General features: G+C 39.5%; 1 protein-coding gene across 4 annotated transcripts in view; it reads left to right on the forward strand.

Moving 5' to 3' along the window:
• LOC103461982 (protein diaphanous homolog 3) overlaps nucleotides 1-24,530 on the forward strand; it is a 163,367-nt gene that overhangs the window by 92,467 nt on the left and 46,370 nt on the right. For 3 of the 4 annotated variants that reach the window (XM_008404411.3, XM_081605119.1, XM_008404413.3), the window contains 3 exons: nucleotides 2,166-2,301; nucleotides 15,125-15,220; nucleotides 18,626-18,688. In XM_008404411.3, the coding sequence (XP_008402633.2) occupies nucleotides 2,166-2,301; nucleotides 15,125-15,220; nucleotides 18,626-18,688 (295 nt within the window). The remainder of the gene's footprint in view (nucleotides 1-2,165; nucleotides 2,302-15,124; nucleotides 15,221-18,625; nucleotides 18,689-24,530) is intronic. The other variant, XM_081605120.1, reaches the window with a different exon arrangement.

Genomic DNA, 24,530 nt, shown 5'->3' on the forward strand with positions numbered 1-24,530 from the left:
GAAAAAAAAAAAAATCTAATTTTCGACCGTTCCACAAAGTGATGAATAGCTCTGCACCAAATTTTACAGAGTTCTTTATTTACCTACGCCCCAGCTTTCTGCCAAGTTGTTTCCAATTCTCTGTGGTATTTTTTTTTTTCTGTGCTCTTGATGATAAATGGCAGAGAGCACCTATATTCATCTTTAATTTTACCTTACTGCTTTACCAGAGAGACGGGGAGCACAGTGCTTTTAGGTCAATCTGCTGATAAAACAACCTACAGTTAACATGTAAAGGAGGCCATATTGTGTAGATATTTAATGGTATGCATTATGCAATAGCTGAATTACCTACCTCAGCTTTAGAAAACACAGTTTTGAAGTACAGGTTAAGGGCGGTAATTTGTAAGGTTTATATGTTTGTCTTGTTCAGGTTGCAATTTCTCTGCATTTCAAGTGGCTTGTTGATGTTATACTGATCACGCTGAACTGTTTTTGAATTCGAGTTGACTGTGCCATTTCTAACAGTGGTCACTTTGATGCAGTCATATTTGGAGATTGTCAGCTGGCATCAATAAACAACTATCCCTTTTTTAAATGTGCCACTTAAGTTTTTCTGTAAACTACAGTAGAGTATTAAAGCATGTGTTTATTTACATTTTTTTACTGTACATCCTTTTATGTAGTCTTGGCGTCATTATTATGCTTTCTTGGACGTGCCACTCACAATGGGCTGTGTGACTACAGCAGGAGGGGCGATTCAGGGGGAGGAGTCGGATGTTGGATGAAAACCCAGACCTCCTTGCTTTCAGTGACAGGCTATTGATCAGGATGGCAGTCTGGCCACCACTCTATTAAATCATATGCAGTATATCTCTTGCTGGGGGATTATTGAGCTATTGACATTGTAGAAATTTAACAATGGAGATTACAGAGCCTGTTTCCTCTTTGGTTTGATGTATGGCGTTTATCTTCTGTATCATTCTGCTTGGACAGGTTGGATGTAGAAGTGCTTGTGTACCATGTCTTGCATTATTTTACAATGTCATTTTACTTTACACTCACACAAAGGCCTCCAGCTACCAGCAGCTGAATGTACATAAATAATGTCATTTATGGAAATGCTATTCAGACTTCAACCTTCAACTATGTTTCTTTTTTTTTTTAATTCAAAACCATTTTGTTCCAATATAATTGAGATTTAGCTCCATCAAAGGCTAAACGTGCTATGAATAATTTGTCAAATTATAATTATAGTTTAAGTAAAACTAAACAACTACAAAAATCTTAATGTTATTCATGTAGGTATGTTAATAGTTCATTAAACTTACAATTAAAGAGCTATATATATATAGATCGATAATTTCCACATGCTATTGAGATATCTATATTATAAAATTTGTGAAAATGTTCATAATTAAAAATACAATAATTTGTTTAATATATGCATCTGTAAATGTATATAACTAAATATTTGTTTAACAGCTTATTTATTGAATAGAGGTACTGTCTAACATTGTTGGTGTTTTTTGTTTTTTTATCGGCACTAATTTTTTAGTTACTGAAAATACTCTGGGGTTTCAGAGGGGTTTTACACTCAGACAACCTAAAAGAATAAAGTGTTTACATTTGCTGCACAGTTGTAGTTACACTTTTGAAAGTTACCTCTCACTTTATCAGCATTGCAATTACAAGTTCCCACATTAGCAACCAGGTGAGGATGAACATGCTGTTAATCTCTACACTTAGGAACAACGATTTGTTCAGCAATTTATTTTTGAACCATTCGCCTATAAGTGAGTACCAGGAAGGATGCTGTTGCCCCTAAAAATAAGGGTTGGAGACAACAATGTTGAAATTTAGCTGTGGGATCCCTTTGATCGGTTGTTTTGTCTATAAAAGGAGCCAGAGGCAAAATGCAGGATTATTATTGCAGCAGTCCTATGACTCTCTGGCGTCTGGAAGCCTCTGTTGTGAAGCCATTTTATGTCTGCCAAGACCACAGTGACAGTTCACCTTAGAAGCGTCATCTGACTTTAATGGTGCCTGATAAAGACGTCTGTGTGGTTTGACAGCTGCCTTTGCCTTTGACGGGGCCTACACTACTGTAATTAACCCAACTTAGCAGTCTGTCATGTTTTCTCTTTCTCCATCTTTTCATCACTTTTTTCCCCCTTCCTTTACAGCAAGCACTGAAGGAGAACTATAGGCAGAGGGAGTTGGAGGAGAAGCAGAGGAGAGCGCGGGCCGCAAAGGAGAAGGCTGAGCGTGAAAAGCAGGAGAGACAGCAGAAGAAGAGGAGGTTACTGGAAGTCAATGCAGGTAAAGACTGTTCAATTTACTTTGCCTGTCAACTCCTCGCAAAGATAAGGCCTTTACAGAGAGCTGTGTGCCAAATCAATCTTGTTACAAATGGTGTTAGAGATCATTCAAATACAATGACTCTCATTTATCAAACAAACGAACATGTCTCATTTTAATGGATTACAGGAGACATCTGTTTTCGCGCAATGCACTGTTTATCTTCCGAAGAACAAAAAGCCACATCTGTAGAAAATAGATGTGTGTGTAATTTGATTGATTGCACATAATTGTACGTAGACATTTTTGCTACTTGTGTCGTTAGGGCCAGCCAAAGCACTGTGCAGGCTGGTACATGCCAGATTAACCCATTCACACATTTTATACAGTGAAGGTCGAACCACTGACCTTCCAGTTGGTGGAAAGCATACTTCATCTTCTGAGCTATGAGGTGAAATTACACATTAAAAGGAAGAAATTTGAGTATAAACCACACTGTCCTCGTCTTTTAAGTAACACAATTCTGATCTAATAATTTTATCAGTGTATTTACAAGACATGAAGAGAACATGTTTTTAGATGCCAGTCAGTCTGTCGCTGTCCATTATACAGTCATGATCCAAGGCAGTAGTTTAAGTAAAACTAAACTACAAAAATCTTAATGCTATTCATGTAGGTATCTTAATAGTTCATTAAACTTACAATTAAAGAGCTAAATATATAGATCAATAATTTCTACATGCTATTGAGATATCTATATTGTAGTGTGGTATTGGGTTTATAATTCTGTTTATGATTAAATAAAAAAGATACTTTGAAGAAATTATTGTGAAGCAACACAATAATGTGCACAAATTATTGTGTGAACTAGGATTTATGTGACAACCCTAAACATCTGAACAACAAAATGCACAGATGCTAAACCGTGACAACACACTTAAAACAGCTGATTCTGTTTAATAGTGCATTTATAAGCCAAAAATCCAAACGTTGGGCCAACATTAAAGGTTAAAAGATCAGAGAAGTTCATCCATCATAAGAAAATTCACACCAAATACAGTCTGATGGGAAGCTTTGTTAAATTATCCACATGTACAGAATTGTCATATCTGTTTCAGATAAATCTTAATAGAGACTGGAAGCTTTGCAAAGAGAAGAGTACCAGCTGTAGGGAAAAAACACAAAGCAACAAAAACAAACACACACTAAAGAAACAAAATCCAACAGTGGGAACCTTTTCATGATTGGTAGCTTATGAAGTGTAGTGGTTTAAAACAATTATGCAAAGAAAAGTAGGTCTGTTCTTCTCCACGGCAATGTAAAAGTTTTTGCCAGTGATTGCAGGCACTTCATGGCTGTTGTGGCCACCAATTACTTTTTCACACAGGGCGAATTTGATTTTGATAGCCTTTTTCCTGAAATAAAAATCATTCAAACAGCTCTTTTGTGTAAATATGTAGGAGAACAAATATTTTTTTACAGCATCAAATATCTGCTGGTGAGAGTTGGGCTTCAGTCTTCAAAAAGGTATTAGTGCTGTGATGTTGCCAAAATAACAATTGATGTTAAAATTTTTGTAAAGGCATTTTATTGACCAATAGAATGTTGTTTTCCCCTAGTAAAGAGGTGTGACTCAAAATGCAGCAAAATGGCAATAACGTGACCAAAAGGGGAGGAGAAAAAAAAACAAAACTTTGGCATGTGGTGAAATTACACTTGCTTTACGATGATCTTGATTTTACATTTCACGATTATAAAAACAAAACTGCAGAACGATGAACTTACTCAACACCCCACCTTTCTCTCTGGAAGATTTTCTCTAGCTTTTGGCCGAGAATTTGCATCTACCTGCTAGTTGTTTTTTGCCCTGTTTTGCTTTGGAGAGCCAAGAAGCTAGTTTTAATGCCTAATCCAAGGCTGGCAGAGCAGTTGTATCAGGCAGAGAGGCCTGAACGAGTATTTAAGGTTAAAAATATTTTGTGCCAGTCAATTTAGCTCTCCCGTGGAAGTTAGTGAACAGGCCAAAGTACTGTTGTGGCCATACTGTCCAGTCAAACCATGCCAAATCTTGGCTACAACATAAACATCTGCCTTGTTTCTGTTTCATTTGGACATCCTGTATCAACTGCCATTCGGCACAGATTGACTGAAGCTCCACTCCGATTGGCTTTTATGTAACAGTTGAACTTCAGATTAGCATTTAGTCAGTATCTCTTGATTTTTATGTTTATTTCTTATCTCTATATAGTTCTTTGTTTTGACTCTCGGCTTTGATGGTTTTTCATATTTAAGAACACGATGACCTTCAGTTTTTTGAAGAATTTTATTGAACAGTTTATGTAAACCTTTCTCTGACCTTAAGCAAAATGCAGCATGTTTGACGTAAAAAGACCCCAACATAAAGCACACACGTAAGGCATCAACAGAATGATTAGAAAGAAAAGACCTTGTTTTGAAGTGTCTTAGTCAGAATCCTGACCTTCATCCAACTGAGTTGCTATGGCATAACCTTAGGTGGACTATTTGACATTATCAAGGCGTCCCAGAAATGCAAGTAAAAAGAAACAGCTTTAAGGAAAGAACGGTCCATAAGTCCTCTTTATTGTCGTGAAAATCCCAAAAGCAGCAATAGAAAAGTGCTTCTGAAGGTTGTTTCTGAAAAATGCGCCTCTATGAATTACTAAACTCAGTATGTTTCTCTGCCTCTTTTGTGAGTGAAAAGTTTTCTTATAAAAGAAAGCAATAGCCAAATACATTATTTGTGTATTATTTGTTCAGCCAGATTGTGTTTGTCCATGTATAAGACTCAAGTCAGCCTGAATTGTGTGGATAATCAATTCCAAAAATCCTGGCAAATGGAAAGAACTCATATTTGTGTATAAACTATACTTTGATTTCCATTGACTGATTATTAGAGCTTTCAAGTTGTCAGCTTGAGGTATTGCCTGTGAGGTTAATTAAGCACCCTAACATTTAAGGCATATGAAATAATGGGTATCCAAGATTTTCAGTGTTTTTTTATTTTTGTTACATTTTCACATATAAATGTTGCATGACTTGGGTCAACCTCAAATCACTCAGATTTGACAGTTTTTTGACGGAGGAGCGATGAGAACTTTTGATTAGATAACGTTGCTTGAAGCATGCAATCAAATGCATTCAGTGAATACAGATGTAACAAACATTTATTATTTATAGTGGTTATGTGTTGAAAAATTCTCTGATTTTGTAAGCTATTTGAAATCTGTGAAGTTGCAGGAATATGCACACAGATTTTGGTTCTTAACTAACTTAAATATATATTTAACTGCCCAAAGAAGAAAACTAAGTTAACAATTACAATTCACAAAATTTTGCATAAATGGCCACAACAGATATGTTGTTAGTATTTGACAGAAGTTTCTTCTATATGACTTGAGTCAGACATTTTGTATATCCCTCCACAAGCTTCTCACAATAGTTTGGTGGAAATTTGGCCCATTGTATTTGATTGAAGTAGTGTAATCATTAGGCATGTAGATGAAGACACACTTACCAGCTTCAAGTACCGTCCTCATAAGGTCTTTTGCTGTTGTCCTGGGGTTGATTTGCATATTTCACACCAAAACATGTTCGTCTAGACTGGTATTTATACTGTTTGAACAGACAAAAAGGACAACTTCAGACATTGAGAAACTCTATTGAGGGAGAAGCCAGACCTTTTTGCGTTCCACAGCTCTTTTCCTGATGTATTGGCTGATTTTCTTGAATTTTCAATGATAAAAGGAGAAGTGTGGTGTAAGTGTTGCCTAAAAATAAACCCCACAGCTGTCTCCATTTAAAATGAAGGTTAATTAGAAGCGTACAAAGTCACGACATTATCATATGACCTTTCCCTGTTTTAGTTTATGTAAACTGAATGTGAAGAAATTCTCTAAAATATTATTTTTGCTCATTGTTCTGGCATGGAAGACAATTTTTTTAAATCATAACTGACATAAAACAATCAAAATGTGATTCTGATTTGGTGCTAAACAGGAAATGAATGGTTATTTCTTTATACAATGCAAATATCTGGTTCTGAATGTGTTCCATACGCACATATGTACAGATACATATGCATACAAGGGCAGATTGGATGAACTAAATTTGTGATTGAGAGTTGGCTCTTCACTGTCAGCCTAGGACAGGATTTACTTAGTCCCTCTCAAACACACTCCCTCTGTCTGTCTCTCAGCCTATTTATTAACTAAAGAGCTTTCTCTTTGTTTGTCGGGAAGGATTGTCCTCAATGGAGATTTTCTATGTAATCATCTGATTATCCATCAATTCCCTAAAAAGCCTCCGAGAGGCTCTGTATCCACATTATGCTGAAGGGCACAGCAATGAGAGACGAGAAGGGGGGGGAAGGAGAGGGGTTTCAGGAGGAAATGATCAAAATGGATTTTTGCTTCCTTACCTGCGACAAGTATCTGCATTTATTTTGGTTTTAGTTTTGCCTGCTTATGCATTCTTGAAATGTAAGACCATTCCCGCTTCATTCTCATTTCCCACCACCTTTTACCTGCCAGCCTGGGCTTCTACATACACTATAATGTGCCGCCTGGATTTGCCATCAGTGTGTTCAGGCAACTTGAGAGAGAGGGAGCGTCAGCTTGTGTGCATTTGCATAGAGCCCTATGGAGATTGAAATTCAGATTGAATAGGTGTTTTTTCCTCCTCCTCAAGCTGTGCCTGGCTTGTGTATGACAAATCTGTTGCATTAACTCCCAGGGTAGGCCAGGAGCAGAACTGTTTGTGGAGCGACAAATTACACATCAGAGCTTTATTTAACATTCTCTACATGGCTACAAGCGATGAACTATTAAGATGTCAAATAGAAGAACAGCACGACATGCAACAATGCATGCAAGGATGCTAAAAATATTCGAGGAGCATAAGAAAAATGAGTGAAAGCAGAGGTCCATTCAAGAAGCAGCATCTGTGATGCTTTTGGAAGCGTAAGGTATAGGCTCATGCATTCATGTGTGAAATGGAAAAAAAAAGCTGACAAGGTATTAAATGGCAGCTTTGAAATTAAGAAAAGAACAAGATAACAAGAGTCTGTCAACAGATGAGATTTATTAAATGTCTTTCTTCATTTTAATCCAGAATGTACTTACGACCGTTTTTCTCTCAAAAAGTAACCCGTCTAGTAACAAGCCATGTTATTAAATACAAAACTGACTAGATCTTCCAGTTAAACAAAATCCAAATACTTTAGTCAAACACTGCAAAGCCACTTGTTTTGTTTTCCTTCAAAATGTGAGAAATGTTTGAGGCTTATCCAGCTTTCTAAGACATTTACAGATTTTTAACAATTGAACGATTTCTTCTCATTTCCATTTCACAAGTCATTTTCATTTAGTCTGACTAAATTAGAAATGCCACATTTTCCAACATGACTCTTTTTTTACCCCATTATCAAACCGGTTCTTTTAACCTTGGCTGTTTTCTGATGCCAATGCAGTTTAACACACCATAAAAATAAAATCAAAACAAAACCAATTAAATTAAATAAATATACAGTGGATGAAAATAATAGAGAACATGTCATCAGTATTGGATAGACTACATTAATATTATTTGGCCTGGGGTCAGCTTTTTAATTTTATTTTACCGACAGGAGTTGGCGCAAGACAGGTGCTTCATCATTTCAGCTACAATAATGTTCTAACAGCTCATCGCCTGAAATACTTATGTAGCTTTAGCATTTCTATTTCTAAATGTGGAAGATATCTGTGATGAGATAGAGCTTCATTTGTCAACAAACTGTTCTGCTCCTCCTGTAAATGTGCAGTGTTTTGATATGAGCTGTTGACAGTTTTGCCCATTACATATTTCAGTACTGTCCCAGTTAGTTGTGTTGCAGACAGAAACATTTGGCCTGCCTTGAAGTGAAAAATTCCCGCTTTGCTTTAAAAGTGGTATGATTTAAAAACGTGTTCAATGTGCGGCTCTCTCCCACACAGTGTAAAGAGCTGATCAAATGATGTGGCAGTCAATACAGCCTCTTTCATTTGAACATCATTACAAAGATTGAAAAGCACTTGGACTGTTTGGGAATATCCTAAATTATTAATTAATAAAACTTTACACGGTCAAAGTTTCAAGCCATTATTTGGGGAAAATGTCTTATTTCTAACCAAGAATATGGATTTACAAGCAGATTGTGTTCTGAAGAACCCTTGAAGTTTAATTAAATTTAGGTCTAAATTCAGTCAGCAAGGACCTTTTTGTGTGTGTGTGTGTGTGTGTGCGTGTGCGTGCGTGTGCGTGTGTGTGTGTGTGCGTGTGTGTGGGGGTGTGCGCGTGTGTGTGTTGGCTTGTTTTTGTTTTTTCTTTATAGTGCTGTCCCAATCTTTTATTATGTGACATCTTGTTTTAATGTATTTGTAGCACATTGAAAACAAAATCTAAATGAATAAACCAAATGAAAATGTAAATTTGAAAATAATGTGAACAGCGTAAAATGCAGTTATACAAGTCACACATGGAAACGTAAGGCAGCAATTTGAAAATCATGGCAGCGCAAAATTCAACCAAAACAGCTAGACAACCCTGTTGGTGCGGCTTACCTAAAATCACGGACAAATACATCAACACCAGTTATCAGGAGTTAAGTTTTGAGTTTAGTTGAGGACTGAAACATTTTGTCCCAGTTTAATAAATGGGATTTTAACTGAATAATTAAAGATGTTTTCAAATTCTTTGTTTTTTCTTTGTTTTTTCTTAGTTTTTTGGACGAAGGTTTAACAAAAATGCATAAGAACATTTTCTTATTACTGTGCATCTGTAGTGATCAGATGCAAAATTCAGGTGCTGTTGAGTTTGTCCCTGTCTTCATAAAAAAAACTGGCTTGCTGCTTGTTGCCAATATATCAGTTAAGTCCAATAAAAGGTATTCTCCAAAGTAGAAGAAAGACTGACTGTTTTTTTGTACCATTTGTCTTCCAAGTGTCTCAGAAAGACCACAGTAGTGTGTCTGCATTCATTGTACTCAGACATGTTATTTTCTCTCTCCACAACTTTGCCATCTCAGCCCTGTTAACACTGTGTTTTTTTTTTTTTCCCCACCCCACTTTTTTTGTCCAGCCCACCTCAGTTACACGCTGGTGGTTACAACTCGGTCATTGTCCTGATGATAAGTACCACGTGCTGTTGAGTGAAGTGGCTGGAGACATTAGTCCTGGACTGAATAGAGAGTAGACAGCGACACACAGACTCTTTGTCCAGACAATAGAAAAACTCCGCCCTGAACTGGCCCTGATTAAATAGATGGTGATTGAAGTTTCACTTCAGACAGGAGGGTAGCTGCAGCTCCTTCTCCCCCTGAGGTGAAGGTCCAGCTTCATCTTGATTTTGCTCCCTTTTTGAATCTTTCGGCAGATCTGGCCCCTGCCCATGTACACTTACACTAGCACATTAATCTGCATATACTGTATCCCAATACTTTTTTTTTTTTATTTTTTTTATTGAGCTTGCCATTACACACTGGGCATTTATATGCTTAGGAGTTGGAGCCTGCTATTAGTTTGCAAAAACAAAGTTGTGAACATGAGGTAAATGCCATTTATACATCTGTAACAGGTATTGACTGGTTAGAAGGTTTTCTTTTTTGCCATGTTTAAAGCATGCCTCTATCTAAATTGCAATCAAATTATGACGGTCTCCATATCAACTCCAAAAACAAAATAAGTTATTCACATCAAAGCACTAATCAGTAGCTTAGCTGCAATTGTTTGAATATCTCTTTTTGCTGATGTCCTTCTCTCTGGCCTCTTTTTTTTGTCTGAGTTCTCAACATCACGTCCTTTCACAGACTGAAGGGCTGTTTCAAAGCCATTTCACAGCAGCTAGCTTGACTAATACTCTGCTGCCATGTGTCCTTCCACCATTACTACCAATGTGAAATGCCTGTGATCTTTCAGTTAGTGAAAATGTGGCATTGAGCATATAAATATATGTTCTTTTGGTCTTTACCTTTTGTCTGTGTTCTGTGAGGGAGTTTTGTGTCGCAGCCGGTGTGAATTGCTTCTGAGTTGAGTGTAAAATTGGACTGTTTTTACTAGCATATATTCCTAAGGCAGGAGATCTGCGAGGGCTTCGTTTTTCCTCGCCTCCAGAGGCACACAAAATGTTTCATGTTCTTGAAAACTGGAGTCAAACGGAGCTCTGCACAAGAAGGCGCTCACTGCAGGTTGCGATAGATTGATCTGCTCTTTTTTTTTGCTTTCTGTGCATGCTGTCTGTATTTTTTTTCTTGTGTGTGTGTGTCTTGTGGCAAATTTTAAAGCTCAGTGCCTGTGATAAATTGTAGCAGCAGTGGAGACAAATTTGAACGTCGACGAGTGTTTGGTTTGCTCAGGAATTGTAGCTGCCTCTCCACTCAGTGTAATGATGAAGAACTAGGCACGTATCGGCAAAAGGGAGGAGTGTGAGGGCTGCAAATGAAAAACACAAAAATGTGCACAGAGGACCAAGCAGACAAGGAAGTGGGTCATTATAAATTTGTGCTGGTGTTTTCACAACTCTGTGTTGGGATTTAGTATAACCACCTCCTAGTACCAAGGGGACATTCTGCCCTCAATACAGAATCTTAAGTATAAAGGAGTGTTGATGTCAAGGGACGGTGTACGTTGGTGGTGATTGACAGTTTTTGTAGGTCTGCTTTGTGCACGACACAAGACGAAACTTTCAGTTTGGAGGCTACATTGTACATTTAGACTTTGGTGGTGATAGCTTACGTCTCATAAAAGATTTAAAGGAGTCAGGGGAGAAGCTTGTAGGCATCTCAGAGGTCAATAACTCACTCCAGTTCTGCCCTCATCAGCCTTGAGCAAACCTGTTACCCTGTATCGAAGCAAACACCATAAGTCTCAAATGCATGTTTAATCTGGAGTCATTTTGTTCATATATAGAGGAAACGCTCTTTGATGTTGCTTTGTTCATAACAGATCTAATTCATTTTGAGGAAAGGCCTTAGTAAACAGCTGAAACTATCATATTTTAATACTGAGGTACTCCATAGAATAATTCCTGTACTAATTACATTAACAGATACACACCAGCTTTGTTCAACACATGTGAGATTCTGACTCCGTGTCTTCACCACAACTGGGCCCGCTCAAATCCACTTGCACACTTGCATATCCCAGCCTACCTGGTTTTGGGCATTTGTACCTGCTGTTAGGTACAATTTAATCAGAAGCAACATTTTCAATTCAAAAAGCCTTTTTACTACTTAATTATTGAATAAATAGACGTGTGTCAGTGACAGTGAGATCTGGAGATTGGGGCAGTGTCTGCCGTGAAGCGGGCGCTGTACCGGTCCGTTGTGGTGAAGAGAGAGCTGAGCCAAAAAGCGAAGCTCTCGATTTACCGGTCGATCTACGTTCCCACCCTCATCTATGGTCATGAGCTTTAGGTCATGACTGAAAGAACGAGATCACGGGTACAAGCGGCCAAAATGGGCTTCCTCCGCAGGGTGGCTGGGCTCTCCCTTAGAGATAGGGTGAGAAGCTCGGTCATCCGGGAGGGACTCAGAGTAGAGCCGCTGCTCCTCCACGTCGAGAGGAGCCAGTTGAGGTGGCTCGGGCATCTGGTAAGGATGCCTCCTGGACGCCTCCCTGGTGAGGTGTTCCGGGCACGTCCCACCGGGAGGAGGCCTCGGGGAAGACCCAGGACACGCTGGAGGCACTATGTCTCTCGGCTGGCCTGGGAACGCCTTGGGATTCCCCCGGAGGAGCTGGAAGAAGTGGCTGGGGAGAGGGAAGTCTGGGCCTCCCTTCTGAAGCTGCTGCCCCCGCGACCCGACCCCGGATAAGCGGAAGAAAATGGATGGATGGATGGATGTGTGTCAGCAGACATATGCAAATATACAATGTATTTGCAATATATTGTGTAGTTCTAGTGGGAGTTGAGTGAGCTCTGATCAGGAAGTCGGCTAACATGAGCTCATATCCGGTTCTGATTCTCCTGTCTGAAGAGCCATCAGATGTGGCGATCTGGCTTGGTAGCCATGAACGTGTGAATAGAATAAGAGCAGAAAACATTATTCATAAAACTTAAAGACCACAAATAATAGTATAGTAAAACTCTTAAGATATAAAAACTCAGTAAGAGTTCCTATCCAGATTTGGGTGAAGTATGGGAGAGCCATCAGGCTGCTCAACTTGAGCCTCCATAACATCTAATTGACTGTACAGCTCTGTTTGGCATAGCACACACTTCACCACTTACTGTGTTACTTTACTACTCAACTCCCTTCATCACTTTATTGTTTAAACTCATCATAAACATTTCAGATTGTGCTGTGCTTTTCTGTGCAACAGAAGAAATGATCTAGTTCTGAAAATATAAACTAAAGTCCACCATTTAATTCCAAAACATCTTACCTTAGTGTGAGTTTGTTTTAATCATCTTGTTACGATTTCTCCTTCTCTCCAACTCATGCAGCAGCTGCTCCCTGTGCTCTTCTTATCCTTTGTTGTCATGTTTGTTAGTTTAGCTGTTTGTTTTTATTATTATTCTTTTAAATCATGAACCAAAGCATTATGATGGCAAGGATCAGTCCAGTAAGTCGATTCACACACACCAGATCATAAGACAGTTCCCCTTCGGTGGTCAGCAGCTCTGCTCTTCTACCTTGTTGTCTTGTTGTCTTTTTTAAAGGCAACGCTCTCTGCTTTTCTTCTATTCTGCTGTGTGTTGAAACAGCTTCTGTTGCACGCAGCATGCTCCCTTGTGCTTTCAACCCCTGGCTACGATAATAGTAGTTGAAACACAACATTTTTCTTCTATTTTTTTCCTCATTTATTGAAGGCTAAAATCGAGGACAACTTTAATCTAAAACGGGGACTGTCCCCGGAAATCGGGGACATCCAGTCTCTACCGGTCACTGCAGATGAGTACAGTTCAGTACCATTTGAGTTGTTTTCAGTTTAGCTCCACAGGGTTCGATGTAGAGTATCGTCTCAGACCCAGCGACTGCCGTTTTCAGAATGGGAAGCTCAAATCTCTTGGATAAATGAATGCTCTGTAAATGAGCTAATTTTTTTTACTGAGGATGTTTGCTTCTTCTTTATATTAGACACAGTTTTCCTCAGCTTTTATGTTCCTTTTCTCCTTCCATCTATGACAGTTACCTTAAACAGAAGCATGTTGTGCAACCACAATAACTGTCCCCTGAGAAACAAGTGACCTTTCCCATGAAGCCAAAAAAGGGCAGCAGAACAGTATGCAGTTGTGTTAAGGAAAAGAAAATTGACTCAAGCAATTTTGGCTCGAGAAATTATGTTTTATTCAACCAGTTGAGGCATTTGCAGATTTGTTGCAGCCATACTTTAGTCTTCATTATGTGTGTCTGCAGTCTGTACTGTTCTCATAACATTTAGCGCTCTACAGCAGTTGATCAACAACTAACATTTCTTATTTTCAATGCCAAAGCCATCTGTTCTGATTCAGACTGACTGATTGTAAATTAGGTTTTAAACAATTTTCCAATATGTGATTCTTTAAACCCTGAAGCAGCAGCAGCAGCAGAAAACAACTACTTATGTGGAGCTATATCTCCGCTTATTGATGTTATTACATGGAGCTTCTCGTTCCCTGCCATCCTCATATGTCCTGCTCCTAAGCTGTGCTCAAACCAGTATTCTCTTAGTGAATTACTGACTGTCCATCCATCCATCCATCCATCCATTTTCTGTACACCCTTGTCCCTAGTGGGGTCAGGAGGGGTGCTGGTACCTACTATCTCCAGCGAACGTTTCGGACGAGAGGCAGGGTACACCCTGGCCAGGTCACCAGTCCATCGCAGTGCAGACTTTCCATTTACAGAATAATGCAAATTATATATATATATATAAGGTTTATTAGTCTGTTAAGCCAATCAGTTCTTCCATACACATTAAAAAGCTACTGACTGAAAAAAGAACATGCTTGGCTTATTTTGCTTACCTATTACTGGGTCACATATGGACCAATCCAATGCTGGGTTTATTTACTACACTAGAGTTAGGTTTCATTTTAAGCTTGTTTGATGTTTAAAGATGAGGTTGCCAAAAAATAACCCATTACCTGATTTACTAAACCGGAATCGCTTGGGTTAAAAATGAAAGTTTACCATTTATTTATGACAATTAATGGTTACACCTTGATCTGGTTGCCAGTCCACCATTAGGCAGCACAAAGTATCAAGTCTAATTTATTTGTATAGCACATTCTAACAACAGGGCAATTCAAAGTGCTTTACATGATGACACAGCAGGGCTCACTGCGTACTGAGGCGGTAATTCAGCCATTTGATTCAGGTTTGTTGGACCAGGAAGACATCTAAATGTTGCACAACAGCGGCCCTCGAGGCCTGGATTTGAGAACCACTAGTTTAGTGTGTGGCAATTATGAAGGTGGTCAATTAACCTAAGCAAGGGGTGGTGGGGAGTTGAAGTACCTAGAGAGGACCCACACATTCACACTGTCACATCGTTTAAATTCAATGCATACACCAGTTCTTTTAAAAAAATAAATAAACAAAAAAGTGAATATGTGCTGAAGTTTTGGCATTCTCTCCCTCTTGTGGCTTTACTCAGCTCATTGCTGAGGGCCTGTACACCTTTCTTGGATTGCATCATGTAGAAAACCTAGAATTAAAACTTTAACAGTTTTTTTTTTCTTCTTTACTTGTTGGTAGCCTTCCACTATGTTGTTGCACTCGGTATAGCTACACTTACTACAAAAAGAAACTGTTGTGCTATATGCTGAATGATTTTGTTTTAAAATATCTCTTCTTTTTAACATTCTCTTCTTCCTTTGTCTTTTTCAGAGAATGATGAGACAGGTGTGATGGATAGTTTGCTGGAAGCCCTGCAGTCTGGAGCTGCATTCAGAGAGCGTAGGAAGAGAGCGCCAAGACCCAGAGGTAAGTCTTATATCTCACATTTATCCCCAAATACAGACCATTAAATCTAATACTCCTCTTCTAATTCAGGTCGGATGTTAGAAAATCAGTGGTTATAAAGGTCTTTTTTTTCCTGTCCTTTTTCCTGTTCATTTTTGGTGGAAACCACAATGAATGCATCCTGATAGTTTCATAGTTCTATTCTCGTTTTCAGTTACATGCAAGATAGACTTAATGGTTCATGTGAAAACTTTTATTTCTTCTTGATTCTTTCTTTTTAGAGAGATTAAATAGATGAACCAGGGTTTCCCCCAGAAAACTTGCTAAGCCCGGTGGTCGGGGCGTCGAGGCGGTCCACCGGCAGTCCACCATGTTTTTGTATTAAAAGATGTTAAGTTGACAGGAAATGTAAAAGCATTACTGTGTAATTATATGTTACGAGAATACATCTGCAGTGAAATACTATTTAAACCCACAACAAGACTAAAAACAACAAATTTGCACTTCTGTTTAATCCAAATTAAGTAAGTGGCTCCATCAGGCCCCCAAGGGCTTCAAGGGCCCCATAAACACTAATATTTTAAAACAGACCACAGATGCATAAATGTAAAATTTGTTTATTGAGATTATCAATGCTGTTAAATTTGATTCAATTCAGGTTTTTAGGCATATATAAATTAAAAGATTTTAAATTGTTCAACATTTAGATGCAAGATTTTAAGGAGCTGGCAAGGTTACTTTGTAAAACTTCAAAGAACACTATTCATAGTTAGATTGTTTTGTTACCATAGCAACAATCTGTTGCTGTGAGTTTAATCTTGGAATTTACAAATACAAATAGGTAAACTGCGATTATAACTTATTGCTTTTTAGACTGGCCAATTAAACTACTCCCTTCTGTCATATTTCACTAAATCTAACACAAAAGTTGTTAGAGGTGCTGATATTTTAGCAGCAAGAGGGGCCCCTAAGTCAAAGTCTGCTCAAGGCCTCATGCAGCCGTGGACCGGCCCTGCATGATGCGGTAATCTGCTGCACTACGCAGCAATGGGTACGCGCAACAAACGGGAGATTTAATTCAATGCTGCTAATGTGGTTTTAGTAACTCTTTCATTTCGTGTCTGTTGAGGTTTTTAATCGTTACAGAAACTTTTGGTTGGTTGAGTTTATGGGAGGAGTTTCTCATATCTCCGTGCGGCCACGCGCATTAACTCTAAGTAGACAACGCATTTGATATGATTTGATGCATCGTGTAACCTGAAATATAATACTAAAAATAATAATAAAATAATATAAAATCAACGTGATCCGAGGAGAGCGCGAAAGCTCCTCACCGGGCTGAACCTGCATGATGAGGTTAACGCTGCTCGTTATCCCCAAACTCTCCGGCCAACCGGCACCACAGACATAAACTTTACAGGGAAGACAGACACAGAGCCACACGCTGGGCAGCGTGTTGAGATGTAAACTCCGCATATAATTGTTCGTTTAAAAAGATAAATCATTCTCACCACTCCACAACGCGACCTCTGAATTCGATATGGGTTATTCCTACGGTTCACATCAAAAAAATAAGGGGAACACTTAAACAACACAATAAGTAAATCAAGTAAATCAAACTTCTGTGAAATCAAACTGTGCACTTAGGAAGCAACACTGATTGACAATCAATTTGCCCTGCTGTTGTGCAAATGGAATAGACAACAGATGGAAATTATTGGCAATTAGCAAGACACACTCAATAAAGGAGTGGTTCTGCAGGTGGGGACCACAGACCACTTCTCAGTACCTATGCTGTCTGGCTGATGTTTTGGTCAGTTTTGAATGTTGGTGGTGCTTTCACACTCCGTGGTAGCATGAGACGGACTCTACAACCCACACAAGTGGCTCAGGTAGTGCAGCTCATCCAGGATGGCACATCAATGCGAGCTGTGGCAAGAAGGTTTGCTGTGTCTGTCAGCGTAGTGTCCAGAGGCTGGAGGCGCTACCAAGAGACAGGCCAGGAGACGTGGAGGAGGCCGTAGGAGGGTAACAACCCAGCAGCAGAACCTCTACCTCCGCCTTTGTGCAAGAAGGAACAGGAAGAGCACTGCCAGAGCCCTGCAAAATGACCTCCAGCAGGCCACAAATGTGCATGTGTCTGCACAAACGGTTAGAAACCAACTCCATGAGGATGGTATGAGGGCCCGACGTCCACTGATGGGGGTTGTGCTCACAGCCCAACACCGTGCAGGACGCTTGGCATTTGCCAGAGAACACCAGGTTTGGCAAATTCGCCACTGGCGCCTTGTGCTCAGATGAAAGCAGGTTCACACTGAGCACATGTGACAGAGTCTGGAGACGCCGTGGAGAGCGGTCTGCTGCCTGCAACATCCTTCAACATGACCGGTTTGGCAGTGGGTCAGTAATGGTATGGGGTGGCATTTCTTTGGAGGGCCGCACAGCCCTCCATGTGCTCACCAGAGGTAGCCTGACTGCCATTAGGTACCGAGATGAGATCCTCAGACCCCTTGTGAGACCATATGCTGGTGCGGTTGGCCCTGGGTTCCTCCTAATGCAGGACGATGCTAGACCTCATGTGGCTGGAGTGTGTCAGCAGTTCCTGCAAGATGAAGGCATTGAAGCTATGGACTGGCCCGCCCGTTCCCCAGACCTGAATCCGATTGCGCACATCTGGGACATCATGTCTCGCTCCATCCACCAACGTCACGTTGCACCACAGACTGTCCAGGAGTTGGCGGATGCTTTAGTCCAGGTCTGGGAGGAGATCCCTCAGGAGACCATCCGCCACCTCATCAGGAGCATGCCCAGGCGTTGTAGGGAGGTCATACAGGCACGTGAAGGCCACACACAATACTGAGCCTCATTTTGACTTGTTTTAAGGACATTACATTAAAGTTGGATCAGTCTGTAGTGTGTTTTTTCACTTTAATTTTGTGTGTGGCTCCAAATCCAGGCCTCCATTGGTTAATAAATTTGATTTCCATTGATGATTTTTGTGTGATTTTGTTGTCAGCACATTCAACTTTGTACAGAACAAAGTATTCAATGAGAATATTTCATTCATTCAGATCTAGGATGTGTTATTTGAGTGTTCCCTTTATTTTTTTGAACAGTGTGTATATATATATATATATATATATATATATATAGTGTATATATATATTTTTTTTTTTTTTCTTCCTAGAAACGTAAACGAGCAACGCTTGCTCTACCGCCATGCTAGTAAAGCATGGCGGGCCGCCAGGCTTATAATACACTGGGGGAAACCCTGGATGAACCCTGAGACGTTGCTTTTCTTGTGAGCAAATATTCCAATATTGAGCTGTGGAAAGTGTCTTTTACCACCGGGTTTGTTGCAAAAAATGAAACTGTTGTGCTATGCTGTATGCTTAGTCCATTATTTGTCCACTGCACTCTCTACAGATAACTACCAGCAGACGATCAGCCCCAGCTCCTTCCGCCAGGTTCTCAGACCCGTTAACTATGGTAAAAAAAAAACAAAAAAAACATTTGTCAAAAGAACACTTTCAAAGCTCTGAGCATTCTCAGCTTTCTTCTTCATCTGCCATCGCGAATCTGCATTTAAGCAAGTCTTGCACGTGTCACAATGCAAATTTGTCCTGCCGTAGATATGCCTTGCTTATCTTGTGCTTCACATCTTTCGTTTTTTTTTTTTTTTTTTTTCTTTTACCTTGCGTACATCTTTCAAGCATTTAAAAGAAAATCGGCCTGAGTGAGTTGGTGGAGCGTGCAAACTGAGAGAGATAGTGGTGGCATTGAGAGTCGTGTGTGGGCTGCTCTGAACTTTCTCTTGAACGTGGTGCTTTGAGTAAATTCTTTGGTCTTTGAATGCACATTTAATCTTTGGCATTATTTAAATTGGATATTTTTTGTCTTGAATTTCTTTTTCGTGCGTGTGTGTGCTGACTTCTGTACAGCTTTGTTTTCAAAACCGAAGAAAGATTGTGACATAAATTAGGTGGAAACTATTCAGGAGAGAAAACATAGCTAAAATCATACACTCATATTTAGAGGCTTCATTTCTAAGCGAGTGTATGAGCGTCCATCTTTATTTGGTTGTAGATATCATTATTTTCCATGAAATCCTTGTATAATAATCATAGTTGTGAACAGATATTGTTTCATGTGTTTTTTCAGCCTTCTTTTCTAAAGGGATCATCCACTAAGGTATTTAAAGAATGATCTTGTTACTCTTATTACATCTTATTAGTTGTAATTGGAATCCCAGTGGGCTTGGCGTAAGCACGAATGAATAAAATTATTTGCGCACAATCCGCCCACATCATTGATGGGTGTGATAAAGGGTGTTGCTCTGTTGTTCTGCTAGAGTATATCTGAAATTAGATTGGAAAGGGACACAGGGGAAGGATATATGTGGGGTGGGAGGAAAGTGACGGATAGATGGATCTGTAACAGTAGAGATGGTGTGAGGAAGATGCAGAAGGCCAGATTTTAAGGGTGAGATTGTGCAGTTGTGTGGGCGAAACAGACTGGACTTGGTCTTGCGAGGATGTGTGTGCGCAAGTGAGAGAGGGACTATAACAGGGAACGAGCTAGAAATATGTTTTATTAAGAGGAGATTAGAGTAAAAAATACAGTGCCTACTAAAAACAGAGACCCTGTTCAGAGTCCATGCTGTGAGAAGACCCCATAGTGTGGTGGCAAGGTAAGAAGGTACTAAAAGGTTGCTGACCCAACTGCCCCCTGCTGGCAGCTTCAGACACATCCTTGTTGTGTAATAAAGCTCAAGGCTTTTGCTTGTCACTGCAGGCATCATACTCACTGCCAGCCTCCCAAAGCAACCACAGCTAATTACTTTTCTCTGCCCAGCCCCAGCACCAGCTCAGTCCTCTCAGTGCCCATTCATCTTAATTTCCCCCTCTCTGCCATCTGCCTCCTAAATAACACTCCTCCTCATTTCCCTACCATCCCATATCCCTGCTGTCTTCTTCTATACTCTCATGGCCAGGCAATGGCCCTACCCATACATAATTGCCTGTTATTGGTATGGAGCCTCTCCGCTGCTGCTGCTGCTGCTGCTGCCTTGCCACAGACCCCCTCCCTCGTCCCGTTTCCTTTCTCTCTCCTCCTACAGAGATTCAGGCCTTAATTGCCCTGGGTTTAGTCGCTGGAGTGAGTGAAAGCCTTATGACCCTCTTTGTTTATTTGGGAGGTGATGACGTTTAGTCAGAGGCGCAGGTTTTTTCACTTTCATACCACCCAGCCTAGATATTTTAAATACCCTTTAATAAAAGAGCTTTGGGTTTTGCTGCACTCCAGGGAAGCAGGGAGGAGAATTAAACATCTAAATCAGGAGAACTGGCCATGAATGAAGGGAAAGATTTGGTTAAGTAACTCAAGGATTACAAAAGGCCACTCTTTACAGCATTAAAATAATTTTATTTTATTTTTTTAATAAGTTATCATAATCTCTTGCCTGGCCTGGCTTGTCTTCTATTCCTCAGTTTCTTTCTCAGCCTCTTTCTTTTCTCTTGTCTCGCCTCCAGACCCACCCTTACAGCAGGTCAGCTCACTTTGGCTTGAGCCAGCAGCAAAGGTGTCTCCTTAAGCACACACATACAAACACAAACAGCCATAGAGGCGCACGGACACACCTGCTGACTTTAGGGGATGAAGGTAAGCAGGCTTTGGGCTGCCTGTGGCCTGGTTTAGGATAAGGCTGTGGGGCTCTGTGGCTCCTGAGCTCTCTAAATTGGATCGGGTTCCACAGAATGATGGATCGATGGTGGTTTGCCACACAGGTGTAAGATCCTTTATTGAATCTATAAAGAAGGCGACGGTTTTTAACTGTCTCCTTTTGAAAACATCTCTTCAGCCCCCACCTGGAATGTCCTGTCACAACCTTTCTGTTTCCCAAGCTGCATGAAAGTGTGTCCATGTGGGAGGGAATCAAACAACTACACCTTTTTACCCCCCCTGTTGTGTTTGACAGAGAGGAAGAGCTTCCACGACTCTTTAAACAGAGGAAGTCAGAGGACTGGTAAGATCATGTGCTGGCTGTAATAATTTTGCCCTAGACTGATCTTTTATGATGAGTAAGGTCAGGTACACTTCTTTGCTTAAGACCAATTACCTTAAATGTCTTTAGTGACACCTGACCTATCAATTATTGTATGTGGTCTGACTCTGAACTGAGCTTGAAATTGATGTAAAGGTCATTTCACAAAGTCCGCAAATCCTGTCACCAAATAGACAAGTTATTTTTCCCTACTTGCAGCTGAAAGCATTAATATCTTTACCATAAAAGCAAATCTTTAGTTTTTGTCATTTTTTTCTTACACTATCTCTGCAGAGTCAACTTTATAACCCTTTTTACTGAATTTATGTCATATACAACGTCACCACTTTGGTTTTCTCAGGTTTGTATTTGATGGAGGACTAAATGGCTTTGGTGTAGATGCAAATAATACTTGAAAAAGGAATAATAAGAGTAATTTTGGCTCAACCTGCAGTCTCTTTAAGGAGATGTGCTGCAGAACATTATTAGGATGAATCTGGAAGGAATGTGAAGTTGAACTGAAAGTCATAAAAAGTAGAATTAAGTAAAGGGAATCTGTTTCTTTGCAGCTCTGTGTGTTCTCCTCTTTCACATGTGAAACACTAGAAGTGAGATGCCGAAGCTCCAGAGGAATGCTGTTAGATACTTTCCTATTTGATTTGGCCTCTTATAGACTGTGATATGTGGAATCCACTGTGGGCTAACCGTATCCTGAAGAATGTGTTTGCGCTTTTTCATTCTTCCTTCACATCCTTGTCTCTCCATATCATTGTCTATTACATAAGATAGCTTTCCTCCAAAGTTCCCAAGTCTAGTCTTTACTTTTTGACTTTGCCTCGACTTCACTTCATCGGCTCCCTTGCCTTGCTACTTTCCCCCAGACATGACATAAGCAGAAAAGGAGCAGGGTTATTAAATTGTTTCAGTGAGCTCGAAACAAAAAAAAAAAAAGAGGAGGAGAGACTCTCGCCTACATTGATCTATTTCAATTGATGCAAGACATCATGGTTTCAAAAGTGTAACTGGAGAAGCTGCTGATTTATCTGCATTTAGTCACAATATATCATTCACACATCACATGCCGCATGTGCGCTTTTCATTACAGTGACAGATTATTGCCAGGCAGCTTCTGTTGTCAGTGTTCACTTTCTCACATAAATGTTTAAACTTTTGCATATATTCATAGAAAATAGCTATTTAAGCCGTGGTTAAAGTAGATGCACAATCAGCCTTTTTGTGACCAAAACTGATTTCTGGCTTGCTGTGATGCCTGACCTTCTAATTCTGATTTTAACTTATGCGGTTTTTTATTTGTTTGTTTGTTTTTTTTAAAGAAAGCTATGCTTTTCATCTTGTTGCCTATGTGAGTGTATGGCATGATGGACGACCCACTGTTATAATTGTAAGCAAATGAGTGGGGTTCTGTAGAACATTAAGTTCCGTAGCATCTTTGAAGTATGTGTCACTTTTGATGTGCTTCCAGTTTGAATGGTTTGGTGTTCTGGGATAAGTGTCCTGGAACTAGATTTTTAATTATTTCATGATGAGGTGCATTGTTTTTGCACAATCTCACTGCCTCAGTGTTTGTTTTTTTGTATCTTTTTAAATGTATTATTATTATTTATTCTTTTTTACAAAATTAAATGTATAATTTAAATGCTGTGTAAATGTCCCAAAGTTGTTGGCTATTTTGGCTGACCTAGCCAGACAGTATAGGTCAAACCATCAATTTATCTTCAAGTTCCAGACATTTAGAATCGTAAGGTCAGTGATTCTTTATCGGTGCAGACAGAGCGTTCGCATAGTGTTGCATGAGATTGAGTAATTCTCCTTTTGTGTCATTGCTGCCATATTCAAGTAGCAGTTTTGTAAATTTTGCAACAGTGTTGCATGTGTGGAGCCCGACAGCTGCAAAACTCATGATTAATTTTCCATCATGTTAAATAATTCTGTGGCCCTCTGACTTTCCTGGTCATCAAGTTGTATAATATGTAGTGTTGTTTGCCTAAGGCAGTCCATCTTCCGACAGGATTTAAATGTGACACAGACATGTCAGAGTGACAGAGCTGAAAGGGCCATGATGAATAAGAATGGGAAAAATGTGCTGCAAGTTGTTTGATACAGAAATTGGTTTTGAATCTAATCAAAATGGAAGGAATTTCAAGATTATCCCTATTTGTGAATCATGTCCTTAAATCTTATTGTTTTTTTTAAATTAAATTCTATGAAGTATATGTTGCTTGTTGATGTGTTATTACACTTTTTTTTTTTTTGCAACATTTCATGCTTATTACCAAAAGAGCCTAATCAAGAAAAAAAATATCCTTTTACTTGTATGACCTGCTGATCTGAACAAGATGTGGACTGTTATTGCTTATCATTATCATAAAATATTTTTTTTATGATGGAAAAAAATATTCTGGTTAATATTGTGAAAATTCTGTGTTGTTGTTTTTTATAGTTTTGTTTTTGTTTGCTTGTTTTGTACAGCAGTATTTGTGATTGTATGATTTTCACTCTAGTGACAAGCAGCTACAGCCTCATAATCATTCGCCAAAAACTAGAGCAGTGGATTTTTAAACACTTTTTATCATCACTTTTATCATTATTGCAACAAATGGTGAACTTTTACGTTCATATTGCTTCCCCCTAACTGAAACATCTCTATTTTTAAACCTGTGAGGAGAGAATGTCACAGGCTGATTTCTGGGTCAAAGCAATATCTGCGTTTTTGCCTTGGACACGTGTCCACCTCTCTGTACTGATGTAAAGAGTCATCTGGCCACTCTGAGTCACAGAATCAGCACTGTTGAATGCTGCTTTAGATGTTTAATTTCTCTTGTACTCAAAGGTACATGCAGATGGCCAAATGTACTTTGACATGCCTTTGTCTCTGTCTGTCCATTTGAAAGGCTACAGTTGGTGTGTGCTGGTTTGAGCCTGTGCACACATACAGTGAACAGATGGTGCAAGAGGGCACCTTAACAAAGTGGCTTGTGTAATTAGATCTAGCCTGTGCTGTGTGACTTATGGAATAATAATTGAAGGCTGTAAAAAAGCTAAACTGAAAGATTTGTCTAACTTTTTTATTTTGGTTTTGATGTAAACTCTCTTGCTGCATGGTGACACAGATACATTTGGACATGGCACATTATACTACAGTCTGGTCTATTGGCTCTGTGGATTTATGTTAAGTAATCTACCACCATCCACACACACACACAGGCCCTCCTCTATTACCTTTAAAGCCATTCCCTTAATTTACAACAGCTAAATTGGTTCATATAT

The sequence above is a fragment of the Poecilia reticulata genome, chromosome 3 (genome assembly GCF_904066995.2).
Source record: "Poecilia reticulata chromosome 3, P_reticulata-male-v2, whole genome shotgun sequence".
Taxonomy (NCBI): Eukaryota; Metazoa; Chordata; class Actinopteri; order Cyprinodontiformes; family Poeciliidae; genus Poecilia; species Poecilia reticulata.